Genomic DNA, 14,764 nt, shown 5'->3' with positions numbered 1-14,764 from the left:
AAACCCCAGACACTAAACTAGCTTGAGAATGGAAGATCTTGGAAAATGACTGAAAAAGATTGAAAAATGCCAGTCTGATTACAGTAATTTCATGTAAAGAATACACTGCACATTGAATATTAAAAGACCTTTAAATCTAGCCAAGAAAGAACCAGTGAAATAGAATACTTTGAAATGAGAAATAAGGGACACATTCTTAACAGTGGAGGAAATGAGGCAACAGTCCAGTACATGTGAAATGATGGATTCACTTCATCCCTTGAAGTTTTCACAGTAAGACTGAGTGCCTTTCTCATCAATAGCACCGATGGAGCATCTGGGTGAATTATAACAGTCTGTGAAATGCATGAAGTCACAGCATACAATAAAACTTTGCTTTTAAGCTGTAGGGCTTTGTTTACCTGCAGATTTCCTGGTGGCTGAATTGTAGGAAACAAGGGGGAAAATAAAACCAAAATAAACCGAACATTTATCAAAGGAGATGAACAATTGAAATGGGTCCTAGCATGATAGAAAAACAGTAAAAAACATGTGAAATAAATCGAGTGGGAAAATTATGTTCTCAGATGCCTACATATTCAGATATACCAGTGTAAACTTGTCTATGTGCACAGATATATATTGTACCCTACAATGAAAAGCATTACCTGCAGGGACACTTTAATAGAAACAACTATTTTAACACAACGAAGGGAAGAACTGAATTTACAGCAGCAAAGGAGATAGATCTAAGTAAATCTAGCTGTTTGGTGGGATGAAAATTTAACTTGTGGAGCAAAAAATACCTTAGTTCTGCATTTCTTTTTTTAAATAGTAAATTAGAGTTTGTTTGTTTTCATAATTAGTATTAGACATCTTTCAAACAGTCTTTTCCAAACATACTACTTGTTAGCAGGAACCAGTTATGACTGAGATATGGGCAGCAAGGTAACTCGTGCAATCCTGTGCCCAAATGACTGAACTGGTTATCAGTGTGGCACTTCCGTGGCCATCAATGCCACTATGCCCTTGCCAGCGCTGCTTAGGAAGCTGGGTGCAATGGGAGCTTTGGACAGGGAAAATCCATTCCCTTTTGCGTTCTCCATCAAAAGAAGCTGACTCCAATCAAAGGAGTCCCATCCTTCTCAGAAAGCACAGATGGCTGTTACCCAGCTTGTCACGTTTCCAAGCTTTATGCCTCACCCGGGCAATTTCTCCTGATCCAGAAGCCCCAGGCTAATCAGCTGCCATCATTGCTGCTGCTGGAGGGACTAGCTACAGGGGAGGAAGCAAGCTACTTTTAAAGGAGATTCTGTGAGGCAGAATTGTGGGCAAAATTGCTTTGGAATTATTTTGGAGGCAGTAGTCTGCAAGAATTTTTTATAGCAGCACCTTATGCATCACCAGTAAGGACAACAAAATTAAGGGAGCCCTCAGTCCATGAATTAATTACTTAGAAATTCAGAACAAAGGAAACAAAGCAAAGTTTCTAAGTAGACATCCATAAACAACAAAACATAATTTATGTCTTTACTTATACAGCTCTGATCTTGGCCTGCTTCAGTGCATTTGAACTATTCATGCAGTTGTCAACAGATGCAAGTTAAAACATGTTCTTCAGATCATTCTGTCTTGCTTACTCCCTGAGAGTGCCCAGCCTAAAGCCACCTTTACTGTGCCATTCACTGAAACAATTCTCATATAAAGGTTCAATTCAAACAAACAAACAAACACCACCCCCAAAGAAAACACTCCTGATCTAAAAACACTTTTGAGGAAGTAACGTTGGTTCTTTCCTTTATTGGTCAGCAAGTTTATTATCACCTTCCTTATCACACCAACAGAATGGGAACGTCCCACAGCATGGCTGCAGCCACGGCTTCCACACGACATTGTACAAGGAGAGCTGCTCTGGGACTGGAGTCAGCGTCCTGCGATGCTCTTCTATGGCTCTTCCAATCTTCCTTATTACAGTGTGAAAGAGGGGCTCGGTGTCAGCCGACAGAGGTTTGGCTTCAGAAGGGTCTCGCGAGAGATCAAACAGCAATGGAGGGTCATGATGGGTCACACCTTCCCCAAAACATGGGCAAAATCCTCTATCATAACAAGCCCCAGCCCCGAGTGGACGGAAGACAGGGGTCACATAATGAGCCTTCCAGATGGCTCCACCTGGCAGGAAAGAAAGAAGGATCGCTGGTGGTTATCACAAGGCATTAGAAGAGCGAATGTTTTTCTAGAGTTCATTTCTGGTTGCATTTCAGCTCTACACTTATTAGTTGATATAGTATTGTAATTTCATTTAAAATTAAGTGCCACAGAATTAAACCAATAATGTAAAATGATTTCTGATGTTTGACAATTTCTCCAAAATTTTCAGCAAGTGTCAGTTATTCCTGACTTTGTTTTTTATGAAGACATGAAAAAAAAGATTTGGGGTTTCCATGGCTTGCTTCCTTGTTAAGGTAGCGGAAGGACAGACAAAGGACTGAGGCAAAGACTTCTGCATGAGACAAGGAGGGCAGGGACTCCCTAGGTCTTGCATTCAGATAGAGAGGTGGGTGAGACCCATCCTGAGCTCCAGTAGCCTGCCCAGCATGCCATGTGCCTTGAAGCCACGAACAAACTTTTTGTGCCATACAATACAGGCAATGCTAGTGAGTTCTTTACCACCTGACACCTGGAACTACTTGGAAAGCTGCAATCCCAGAAAAAATGCATGAGACAAATCTGCCCTCCTATAGATTGAACCTAATTCTTGTGAAAGAAGTTCTGTACTCACTGTCCTTCTGGTGCCACCGCACAGCATGTAAGTGAATGCCACAGTAATGAAACAGGAACTCATGCTCTGAGTGCTCAACTGTTCCTCGCAATAAAGGCATCAGATCCCGGCCATCAATTACCCTAGCAGAAAAAACGGAGACCATCAGACTGGGGTAAGCTGTACAGGACTACGTTCCCTCTGCACACTTCTTGCTGGAACTGGCAACTCGGAATGAGGGAGATGCTTGTAGAAGATTGAAGGTAGATACTGAATCTCAAATGTAGAGAAAGGGTGACTGAGCTGGGGTAACATTTATGTGTCTAGAAAAGGAGCAGGAGTGAAAAAGAAAATGTCAGACTCAGAATGTGTTTCCAAACTAGATTTTCCATTGTCTTGGGAGAGAAGGAGGAATAAAGACACTTGTGTTGGTACCTGTCCTGGGGTAGCACCCCTCCAGCCAGATGAACTACTGTAGGATAAATGTCCATAAGGCTTGTAGGTTCATCGATAACTGTGCCTGCAGGTAACACTCCTGGCCATCTAAATATCCCTGGGACTCGGATTCCTCCTTCCCAGCCTCCCATAGCTTTTCCACCTTTCATAAGAAAAATTAATAAATTTTCGTTAAAAGAAATGTTTCATTTAAAACAGAGAAATTTTAGACAAAAGTTATTGTACTATCATAAGCTGTCTAATATTACCTTTATGAGCCTTCCTTACCCTTTTTGTTTATACCACTAAGCTCCTTCTCCTCAGCATAAGTGAAAGTGTGTTCACTATATCAGACCTCTTGACTGACCTTACACACTCCCTTCTATCGTTTTACATTGCTCCATCAGAACTCAGTGTGGATAAAATTTTCAGGCATAAAGTGATTTCCCAGCCTAGTTCTCCTCTTTCTTTTACAATTCTATAACATACCTGTTGCAGTTAAAGCAAGGGTTCAGATGGAAGATGCGACTAATATTTAATGAGAAGTTACACAATACTAATCCAAATTAACTTGTGATCAGTTGCCTCATGAGGAAATGCCAGTCTGAGAATTCACGCTTGTAAAGAACACCTGCACATGCTAGAATTGTGTAATTTTTTAAATGCCTGATTAGAATGAGACCGATTTGCTTCTCATGGATAAAACATTGTTATTCCTTGAGCGTACAGTCTTATCTAAGATTTAGTGGTGTCCTGAGAACTTCACTTGGTTGTCACCGTCCCTGGCAGCTCTTACCTCTGTATATTCCATTCCAGCCACCCAGCTGCCTTTTGCCTTCTTTTCTTTCCAGCCATCCACCATGATCAGAAGCAAAGTAAATTAGTGTAGTATTTTTCAAGCCTTCCCTGTCAATAGCATCTAGAACCTGGCCTGTAAACACAGAAATATGTGTGAATTAAAAAGCAAAACTATCACTTACACTACATTAATTTTAGCCTCTGACTTGTAAACATCCATCAATGTAATTTCTTATCTATGTAGGGCTGCTCATTGTTTGAAAGAAGAGGTTTTTAGGATTGAGATTTGTAGTTGTGATTTCACTGTCTGTAAAAGCACAGAAAATTTGTGGTATGCTGTAACCCCTTTATTATTAGTATTTATCACAAAGGAGTGCAGGAACCACAGTCACAGACCAGAAGCCTGTATTGTAAAGGGCAGAAGTGCCGTGTGCTGTAAAAATATGGAAAGAAAGAATGATCCAAGGCCCCCAAAAAGGTTAGATTCTACACACATAATGGCCGTCATGAGGAATGAGGAAAAGATGTCATGTATCCTTATCTTATATTGTCTAGACCACAGTTAGTATTTGCATTAAATTACTGGCTGGTTATAATATGCATTAATAATATAGTTCTTTTTTATTTACAAGTAATTCTCGAGCTGTTTCTGATGTTCTTAATTGTATTTGTGGTGTGTAACTCTTTGATAGGTAGGTTTGAAAACCAATTCTTTCTGTATGTGTACCTGATTCTTATCCCTTTTGCAAATGTGGCTACTTTTCCTCTGCCATGACTGGGTGATAAATAAATCTCCTTCCCTACCAGAAAACAGACTGAAAAATGACATGAATCTAATTTCGGGGGGCATATCAATTAACATTTGCAAACATTTCTGGATTTGTGCATGGGCTGAAAAATACAGTACTCTGCTGAATGCAGCAATCACAGAGAAAGAACCTGTTGGTTTACACCTGGAATTAATTTGCTTGTCAGTTTTATCACCTTCTGATGCGTCCTACTTAGAAATAGATAGGCATGACCATAAGAGGCTGAAATTACCTGATCTTCAATGATCACAGAAAACTAAATAATTCTCAGTTCATGTAGTATTTAGTAAGAAGAGCAGGAGAGCTCCTTGACAGGAGCCAATGGGACATGGTTAAAGCTGGTAAATGCTAGACAAAAAACCTGAGTGAACAGAAAGATGTATTTAGTCCAGTCCAGGAGAAAATAAAATGCCAACACTATAAGCCAACAGTGCTCATACAAGACTGATAGATCTTCATGAAAAGCTTACGACTTTTTTCCTTCTTGTTTTTAATTCTCTTCCTTGTTCTTTTAAAAATGACTGCATTTTTATTATATATTCAGACATAGGTAGTTGGAGACATTGTTATTTGCTATGGTGACTTACCCACCATCCAGTCCATCTCCTCTACATTGTCTCCATATAAACCATGGCTGCTCCTCCCAAGAAACTTCTCTGTGGTGAGAAGAGGGGTGTGGGAGTGTAAAAAGGAAAGAAAGAGGAGGAATGGCTTGTGCTTATTTCTAAAAAACAGAAATCAACACTTTGTTATTAGGGAGGAAGGTTCTCAATACATACAGAGGTCAGTCATAATGGAAAATGATATTATGATTTGTGTCTATATATATTTGAACAATCACTTCAGAAACATCTTACTTTGTAAGGTATTAAAATCCAGTGATTAGAATCTGACTGAAAAAATGTTTGGCCTATATAAAATGACCCTCCTTATTCCCTGAATCATACATGGAGAAGTTTTAGATTGAAGCTCCACTTTCTGCTATTGCAAACCACTACAGTGCTACTGAAATGAAGGCAGCAGGTTCATCTCCTGCCAGCTGTTGCCCACATGTCAGTCAGTCCATCTGATAAGGCTGCCTCACAGCTCTCCTTCTTCCCCAGCCCACACACACATTTCTGCCATCAGCTGCTATCTCTTAAGGCTGCAATGTTGATCCCATTGATAGAATTATGTATTTCCTCAAAATAGCCTGGAAATATTCAATCCAACATGTGGAAATTTGGAAATGTTATCAGCTTTAGTGAAGCTAGGAATAACAGACATCCTTAAGCAGCAGCTAATTTTTTTGTTTAATAATGTGATATCATTATTAATATTATTAATAATTAGTAGGCAAAAAGGTACTTATAATCCTATATAATATTATAAAAGTTATTAAGACTTCCATGGGAAAATGCAGTTTAAAAGTTGCAAGACATGCAAGGAGCAGAAAAAATGTGATCAAAGGAAACACACTTTACCTTTCAATAAATGAAATGGACTCTCTCAAGATAAGGGACGTAGTCCTGTCTGTCACCATTGGCTGCTCAGTAACTTCATGGTTTCTCATCATAATGCAGTTCCAGTATCGTACAAACCCGTAACTTGAGAACCAGGATACGAAGAACAGGAGACTAAACCCAGCAAGGCAGGTCAGCGTTTTCCAGCGGACTGAAATCAAGCCGGTCAGTCTTCCTAGGACAGCGGTGAGTGTAACGAGGCCAATCATCTCAGTGTAAAGCCAGAGTTTCCTTCTAAAGACTCTGTCCATCTCTGGTGTTTCCGTTGGTTGGCAGTCACTTATTAGTGTAAAAGGCATCCCATAAAAATAGTCAAACCCGTGGTTTAAAGGGTGATGACAATGGTCATTGCGGGATTCACAGTTAAGTCCTTGGTGCCACTTCCCTGAAAATACAGATTATTAAATTGTAAAGAGATAATATTTAAAAATGGGCTTTTCCTTGTACAAAACATTTATCAAAAAATGGTTGGTTCCTACTTGTGATAACTTCTTCATCCTACACATATATACTCAGTATGTAGTGATATAATGGGATATATCTTACGATTGATGAGAGTAAACCTCTACAGATTATAAATTTCCAGTAGTTATTGGTGCTCTGTACACATATTCATGCCCTGTAGCTTTGATCAAATGTAAAAAACTGGACTACAAAGGGAACTAGAAACTGAGAAAAAAATCACTTTTTCAGAACTGACCAAAAATGTATAGCCGTCCTGGAGACCTGTCAGGTATGAAATAGGAGGAAAAAGTCCTTTAGTAAGCAGAGGGCAAAATAACATTGTTCTGTTGTCTCTTTACCTTCAAGAAGCTATGCAGACTTGTTTCTGGAAAGTTTTGAACATCTTGAAGTCAGGACTATGGCAACACACAGTGATGTGTTGATGCCAGACTGATAAGGGAGACTATGGACAGTGTAGTCAAGTAACTGGCAGCTCAACAGTGGGTTTGCCAGACCAACCAGCAGATCCAGAAGAACCTGAGCTCAGGAGATCAGGATTTCTCATGAAGCTGTACATATGTAAGTAACTTTGCTGATAATAATATCTCCGCATACTGGATGAGAATAAACCACCTTGTTTTATTAAGTATTTTTGCCATTTATTTGTATTTCATCAAATTTGAAAGTCAAAGCCGCCTTCTTTTAAATTCTGAAGTCTTCATGTATCAAAAGGAACATCTTCTGACCTTTTGCAATACAAGTTGTTCTTTATTATGAACATATGTCCACTATTGTGATGAATAGCACATCAAAACCATGCTTTTGCTTCCCTCCAGTCTATTCAAACAGACTGGTTAGGCACTTACAAAGAGATATAACAAGTTGGCTCATTTGGCTCAAACACTGAGGCTTGTCAATATCTGAATCAAGTGACCAAAATCTACTTTTCATCAGAGAGATGCAGTTTAACTGCATTTTATGACCTCTGATGTAATGCAGGCCTTGGATACTAGATCTATAGATCAAAATGAACTTTTAGAATTTTACCTGAAAACTAATTTGCAACTAATTCTTATTGTGGAGTAAAGAACTGTGTACTTATGGAAGGATATTATCCTAAACAAATGGTTCACTATGTTAGTGAATAGCAGCCAACCCTGAGCAGAAAAAAAACTACTTCAGAGGAAAAAAATTGCTGCTTTTTGGATATAAATATAAAGAAAGAGTGAAAGTTCTATTCTAGCTCAATGAATTGCTTTCAGCTAAAATCTCTGCTCAGTTTACCTCTTAACATATTTAGAGCCAGTGATACAATGAAACAGGTTTGTAATCGATATGTAGGTGCATTGGTCATAAATACAGGTACAGCTAAAGTACCCTTGGACTTCAGATGCACTCCAACACCTAAATCTCCAGCTGAGGCCGATAAAGGCTTCTGACATGCTACAGAAGACTCAAATCTCCAGAAGATAAACTAAGTGTATAATTAAGATAAATTAATCTTTGAGGGCATATGTTATACAACATTGGCTTTCTGACTACAACTAATCTGCAAAGCATTTCCCAACAAAAAGTCTCATTATCATATCGAGCTGCAGGTTATTAATAGGATTTAACTCTGCAATTAAACTGGTTGTGCTCAGAGGAAAACAATCACAAACCCTTCAGGTGAGTCTATTGAGTGCTCATTCAGCTGTGGTGATGTGGGTAGATGTTTTGTAAGGGTTCTTGCTTCGTGACTTGAATGTAAAGTTGTTCTTATAGTTTTTTTTGTGTGTCATTTATCACCAGTGCTTTCCATCATCCCCTAAGGTGCAATTAATCAGAATCTATCAATCCAGTTAAACTAATTGATGCTCTTGGTGCCTATAGTGTGATCTTAGCTGAGATGCCCACAGGGAAAATGCCAGCTCATTGTGCTAGCTAGCTTCTAGGAGGGGTGCAGCACAATCTCCCTGCAGGGCAATTCTTTTGGCAAAGTGGAGACAAATCCACCATGTTTTGTTAGTGATTACATGCTGAGGCCAAGCTGAAGCATGTGGCTAATAGATGTGGGCTTTTTTATGAGCTGATTGAAAGAACTGAAATAATATAGCTTTAAAACCAACAGGAGAAGAAGATTCATTAATATAGGACTTAAAATACTTGGAGAGCTTCATTTAGTACTGTCCTATATGGATACAAATCCATTCCTGCAGACACTTTTATTAGTAAATTTAGTTTATTTGTGCAGCAAATATTTTTATGTGTCAGACATAGATTTTGGATATTGACATTTAGATGCTCAGATGAGGTAGGGCAAATAGCTTAAAATTCAGCTCAGGAACGTTTGTGTTTTATCAGTCTGTGGAACTATGTGACATACCTAAAATAAATAAATATGTGCAGCTGGATCATGACCAAAAGTTACAACTGTATTACAAAAAAGCCGTGTAAAATATAAAGTAAAATGGAATTCTTATTAATTGCGAAGGAGGCAATGTTTTCTGGGCTGTACTGAAATCTTGGGGAACTATAGTGGCAAGCTGCAATTAAAGAAAAAAATAATTGCTCTGTTTTTGTTTTTGAAAGGCCAAATCCTGTGATGTTATGAACTGGCTCTATTGTTTTAAGTAGCGGCTGTTCCCTTTTGTTGTGAATCTTCTCTGAGCTGTGTAAAGCATTGGCATGCATATTTAAAAGGAACTCATGTTTTTGTTTTTTATGAAATAGCATTGGAAAAATTATTATATACCTGGTAGCATAGTATTCAAGAAATATTAACATTATATATTTTAACAACCACAGCTGTGCTTGAAGGAAGGTCAACAGTAAAGATTATTCTTTTTATCAGATGCTTGTTCTGTTAAGAGACTATTTTTGGTCTGGATTTCTTCTTACAAGATATTCTTAAATCAGGAAATAAAAATATTACAATTGAGGTATGAGCAGTTGCTAACTAAAACAAATGACTTGAGTAAGATGTGCAGGTGAAACACATTCTAGGCCATCTTCAGGAGTGTCCCCATACCTATCAGTCCTGTGCTGTAGCCTTGCTGCTGCAGTATTTTGGCAAAAGTGGTTTCATTCGGAGGAAGCCCTCCTGAGCCAGCATTCCAAAAAATAACACGGTAATGGTTTATGGCATCCATCCCTAGAAAGTACAATAATAAATAATCTTAGTAAGTATAACTGGTAGAGTACTTTTATCAAACACATTTCCTTGCTTCCTGGTTTCATTGGTATTACAGAGTTAAATGTTTATCCTAGTGCTGTTTGTTTGGGGAAATTAATCTAGGACACTGGGCAAGAATAAGAAAGAATTAAGTCTCTCCATTACATAATGCCTGTTCATCTTTGTATCTCATAATGAGATATTTTATTTTATTTTATTTGGAATGGCCCAGTTGTATAGGAGCTTTTATATGTCACAATGGCATCCAGGCTGTATGAAGTGCACTTACTTAGTGTGACTGTGAGGTCAGGGAGGATGGTAGGGAGACTTCAGCCCTCTGTCAGCCTCACGCTCCAGCTTGCATAAGGCTGCCTGGGAATGCAAGGTTTCCTTGCACGGTGGCATGGCTGGTATCTGATTTCTGGAACCCACAGAGTAGCTATCTAGCACCATAACCTTCTCCTCACCTGCGGGCTTACACCCTGTTATTTAGCATTATATACTGGTGTAACCCCATCATGCAACATAACATGAAGTACAATCTGTCATGGAAGTGGTGAATGTCTCTGGCCCTGTTGTTATAGTCAGAGAGAGTCTGTACAAGCTCATGCGCGTTTTCAAGCTATCTATCTCAGTGGGAGCTGTCATGATAAAAGAAGGATGACATATCAGCTTCAAAATGCCTCAGGAATGAAGGTACTGAAGATCATTTGCAATAGAACAAGTGTTAGAGAGTCACTATTAGAAACATGTAGAGCTATTTGTTTTTCATATCTCTTCATCTCAGGGATGCAGTTTGACAGGATAGCATTTCTTCTTTAAAAACAGAACTGGGAAAAATAATATAGCTGTCAAACTGTTATTTCAGAGTACAGATGAATTCTGACACATAGGTAACAAAGCTTTCCTGTAAATGACTTGTTCTGCACCTCGACTGGAGGGAATGGAGACACATCTGCATAGATCTGCTCCCTGCAGGGCTGAGCTTTTTCTGATATCTGATGAGGAGTCACCCATGACAGAAATTAATATAACTAGTGCTTTAGAAATGTGTTATTATTATTCATGTTCTGTGTAATGACTTTTTTGAATGTAACAATTTGTACTAAATCTGTTCTGGCTGCAATCTGTGCAATAGAGCACCAAAATGCGACCAAAGTTTCAAGCTGGTTCTTCTCTGCCCCAGGTCGGTTCATTGCACCCCATAAATGTAGATGCCATCTCAAAGGCACTAGATCTAGGTGGTGTGTCTTTGTGTGCCTCAGTGAGGGATGACATCTCTGTGGCACCCCTTCTATTTGCACACCCTCATTTCTTTTGTGCCCATTGTGTGACATTGTTCCCTTCAGTAATGAAGCAATGTTTAAAGGCTGCTTGGTTTTGCGAGGCAAACCTGATCGGAGGGGATATCTGCCAGTGAGGAAAGCTGCTCTGCTGGGGGTGCAAAGTGGAGCCGCAGAGATGTGTTGGGTCAGTTTCACTCCTTCCTTTGCCAGGCGATCAATGTTTGGGGTCCTAAAAATGCAACCGACACTGTCAGACATCATTCAGAGGGTCTTCAAGGGAATGGGGATGAGGAATAATATAGAATCATAGAATGCTTTGGGTTGGAAGGGACCTTCAACGATCATCTAGCCCAGCCCCCCTGCAGTAAGAAGGGACATCTCTAACCAGATCAGGTTGCTCAGAGCCCCATCCAACCTGGCCTTGAACACTTCCAGGGGTGGGGCCTCCACTACCTCTCTGGGCAACCTGTTCCAGTGCTTCACCATCCTCATTGTAAAAAATGTCTTCCTTATATCCAGTCTAAATCTACCCTCCTTTACTTTAAAACCATTACTCCTTGTCCTGTCACAACAGGCCTTGCTGAAAAGATTGTCCCCATCTTTCCTGTAGGCCCCCCTTAAGTATTGAAAGGCGGCAATAAGGTGTCCCTGCAGCCTTCTCTTCTCCAGGCTGAACAACCCCAACTCTCTCAGCCTGGCCTCATAGGAGAGGTGCTCCAGCCCTTGGATCATTTTTGTGGCCCTCCTCTGGACCCGCTCCAGCAGGTCCATGTCCTTCTTGTGCTGAGGGCCCCAGAGCTGGATGCAGTGCTCCAGGTGAGGTCTCACCAGAGCAGAGTAGAGGGACAGAATCACCTCCCTTGATCTGCTGGCCATGCTGCTTTTGATGCAGCCCAGGATTCGGTTGGCTTTCTGGGCTGCAAGCGCGCATTGCTGGCTCATGTCCAGCTTTTCATCCACCAGTACCCCCAAGTCCTTCTCCGCAGGGCTGCTCTCAATCCCTTCATCTCCCAGCCTGTACTGATATTGGGGGTTGCCCCGTCCCAGGTGCAGGAGCTTGCACTTGGCCTTGTTGAACCTCATGAGGTTCACACAGGCCCACCTCTCCAGCTTGTCCAGGTCCCTTTGGACGACATCTCATCCTCCTCGCGTGTCAACCGCACTGCTCAGCTTGCTGTCATCTGCAAACTTGCTGAGGGTGCACTCAAACCCACTGTCTATGTCATTGAGGAAGATGTTAAATAACACCGGTCCCAGTACGGACCCCTGAGGGACTCCACTTGTCACAGGTCTCCATGTGGACATCGAGCCATTGACCACGACCCTCTGGATGCGACCATCCAGCCAATTCCTTATCCATCGAACAGTCCACCCATCAAACCCATATCTCTCCAATTTAGAGAGAAGGATGTTGTGGGGGACCATGTCGAAGGCTTTACAGAAGTCCAGATAGATGACATCCATTGCTTTTCCCTTGTCCATTGATGCAGTCATAGAAAGCCACTAGGTTGGTCAGGCAGGACTTGCCCTTGGTGAAGCCGTGCTGGCTGTCTTGAATCACATCCTTGTCCTCCATGAGCCTTAGCATAGCTTCTAGGAGGACGTGTTCCATGATCTTCCCAGGCACAGAGGTGAGGTTGACAGGTCAGTAGTTCCCAGGGTCCTCCTTTCTTCCCTTTTTAAAAATGGGCACAACATTTCCCTTCTATCTTCTAATAAATATCTTTATTTTGGGAAGTTTTTCTGTTTGAAGATGGCCAGGAAATATTTTTTTTAAATTTTATTTTAATTTTCTCAAGTCATGAGGAAATACTTTTTTTTTCTTTCTTTCTTTCTTAACAATCACTACCTGGATAAATTTCAAGCCAATCATTACTTCTTGCTTTCCAAGTCCTGTGAAGGGCCTTGCAGAAGTGTACCCCACTGCTCTTGAAAAGAAAACTCATGCGTTGGGGATGATGCTATGCTGAAGGGGAGGCCCAGCCATGCAGAGCCCCATCAACTACCTATAATCATCAGCTACCTATCAGAAATTTGCTGGCTGGTGCCAATCAGGGTGACATTCTGAGAACTTTGCTGGATGAGGGGTGTGATCATATTGAATTTGGTTTTCTTCAAAGAACTAACAAGCTGGTAGGAAGCCAGCATGCAATACAGTGGCACAATTTTCAAAGAGAAGGCAATTCTATGTCCTTGGGTCTGAAAAGAGAAATATTTTCTAGTAACATAGCTCATTGCAGTGATTTATACTGTATTTTGGTGTAAGTCTGGGAAGGAATGGCAAAACAGAGTTAAATGAGGTAATGAGGCCTCATATGTTCAAAGATGGGACAATATTTCTATCTTCAGGCATGTGTATGAGCTCAGCATTTCTCAATATCAAGCAATTTAGGAATATGCAAGAACGGCTGGCATATTCCCACAGTAAAGCAGCTTGGGATAGCAGAGCTGGCCCTGGGAATACCCTCTAGGTTATGAGGTAATCCTGGGAGTGCATTACATTTACCGTTAATGACACCCATGGGAAACCCTCCCATTTCTCCAGGAAATTAACTTGAAGAGAGCTCGAATAGCTGATGATGGACCGTGGATTGCAGTCTTACATTCAATAACACCCCAGGTCTGTTCAGTGTTATGCTCAGTTTCCTTACCTGATAGTATCATTCCCATAGCAACCTACATCCCCAATGCCAAGGTCATCAGCCATCAACAGGACAATGTTTGGCTGTGCGATGATGGAAAGCTGTGTCAGTGGTGGCTGCAGAAGCAGACCAAGAATCAGGGGTGCGGCCAGGGATGTCCTGCAACACAGAAGCAGGAAAGAAGCCAATGACCTGGCCATTCACCACTCCCACTGCAAGTGGCTGAAGACCCTCCTGTATGAGCTTGGCTGCAGACTAGACCACTCTCTGCCCAGATGTAGAGGGTGTGTTAAATTTTGATCAGTGACCCAAACAGATGTCATGAAAAGGAAAATGTCAGGACCATAACTTTAAAATCTCCTTTTCTGATTGTTTCCAAACTTCCTACGAGTAGTCTCACTTGGGAATTTACATGTGACAGATGACGTGTAAGTTGTTTTGCTTTAGTGACTTGGGATGTTTTTTAGAAGTTGGTCTGGGAAACTGAGAATGGGATCAGCTTCCTCTGACACCATTCTCGCCCAGACTGGGACCTTTGTGTTGTGAAAAAGTTAAGAACAACAAAAACAAACAAACCAACAAAATCACATTGTGAGTATGCTTAATAGATAAACAACCCTACTTTTATATAATACAGTATTATGTCATTATTAAACTTCGCTCACTTTAGATCCAAGTATGATATAACAATAATTAATAAACTTTTTTCTTACCAATAAGATGTTAGTTGCCAAATCATTCCTGCATTTGGAGTGTTCAGATCCTGCAAAACCAAGAGAGTGAGCCTTGTCATGTTTGCATCTCTCTAGTCATCACTGCAATTAAAATAGATAAAAAACTTAATCAAAGCCTATCAACATTCTCTCTGTTTTATTTACTTCAGTGCACCTCAGATCAGACCCTAAATGATGAAGAGTAAAGGCATTAATGTTATTTTTATTGCTAGCACTTCTTAAT

General features: G+C 40.5%; 1 protein-coding gene across 1 annotated transcript; it reads right to left on the bottom strand.

Annotated features, from left to right (window-relative positions):
- Nucleotides 1-1,777: 1,777 nt before the first annotated feature.
- Nucleotides 1,778-14,546, bottom strand: LOC104024358 (arylsulfatase D). The gene is made up of 10 exons (XM_075715719.1): nt 14,521-14,546; nt 13,817-13,966; nt 11,273-11,394; nt 9,736-9,858; nt 6,243-6,666; nt 5,367-5,503; nt 3,969-4,103; nt 3,173-3,335; nt 2,759-2,880; nt 1,778-2,148 (listed from the first exon to the last, which is right to left on the bottom strand). The coding sequence occupies exons 1-10, from the start codon at nt 14,544-14,546 to the stop codon at nt 1,778-1,780; spliced, it is 1,773 nt and encodes a 590-aa protein (XP_075571834.1).
- Nucleotides 14,547-14,764: the final 218 nt, after the last annotated feature.

The sequence above is a fragment of the Pelecanus crispus genome, chromosome 1 (genome assembly GCF_030463565.1).
Source record: "Pelecanus crispus isolate bPelCri1 chromosome 1, bPelCri1.pri, whole genome shotgun sequence".
NCBI classification, from domain to species: Eukaryota; Metazoa; Chordata; class Aves; order Pelecaniformes; family Pelecanidae; genus Pelecanus; species Pelecanus crispus.
Note: the sequence above shows the minus strand (reverse complement) of the source record. Positions and strands in the feature narration are given on the sequence as shown.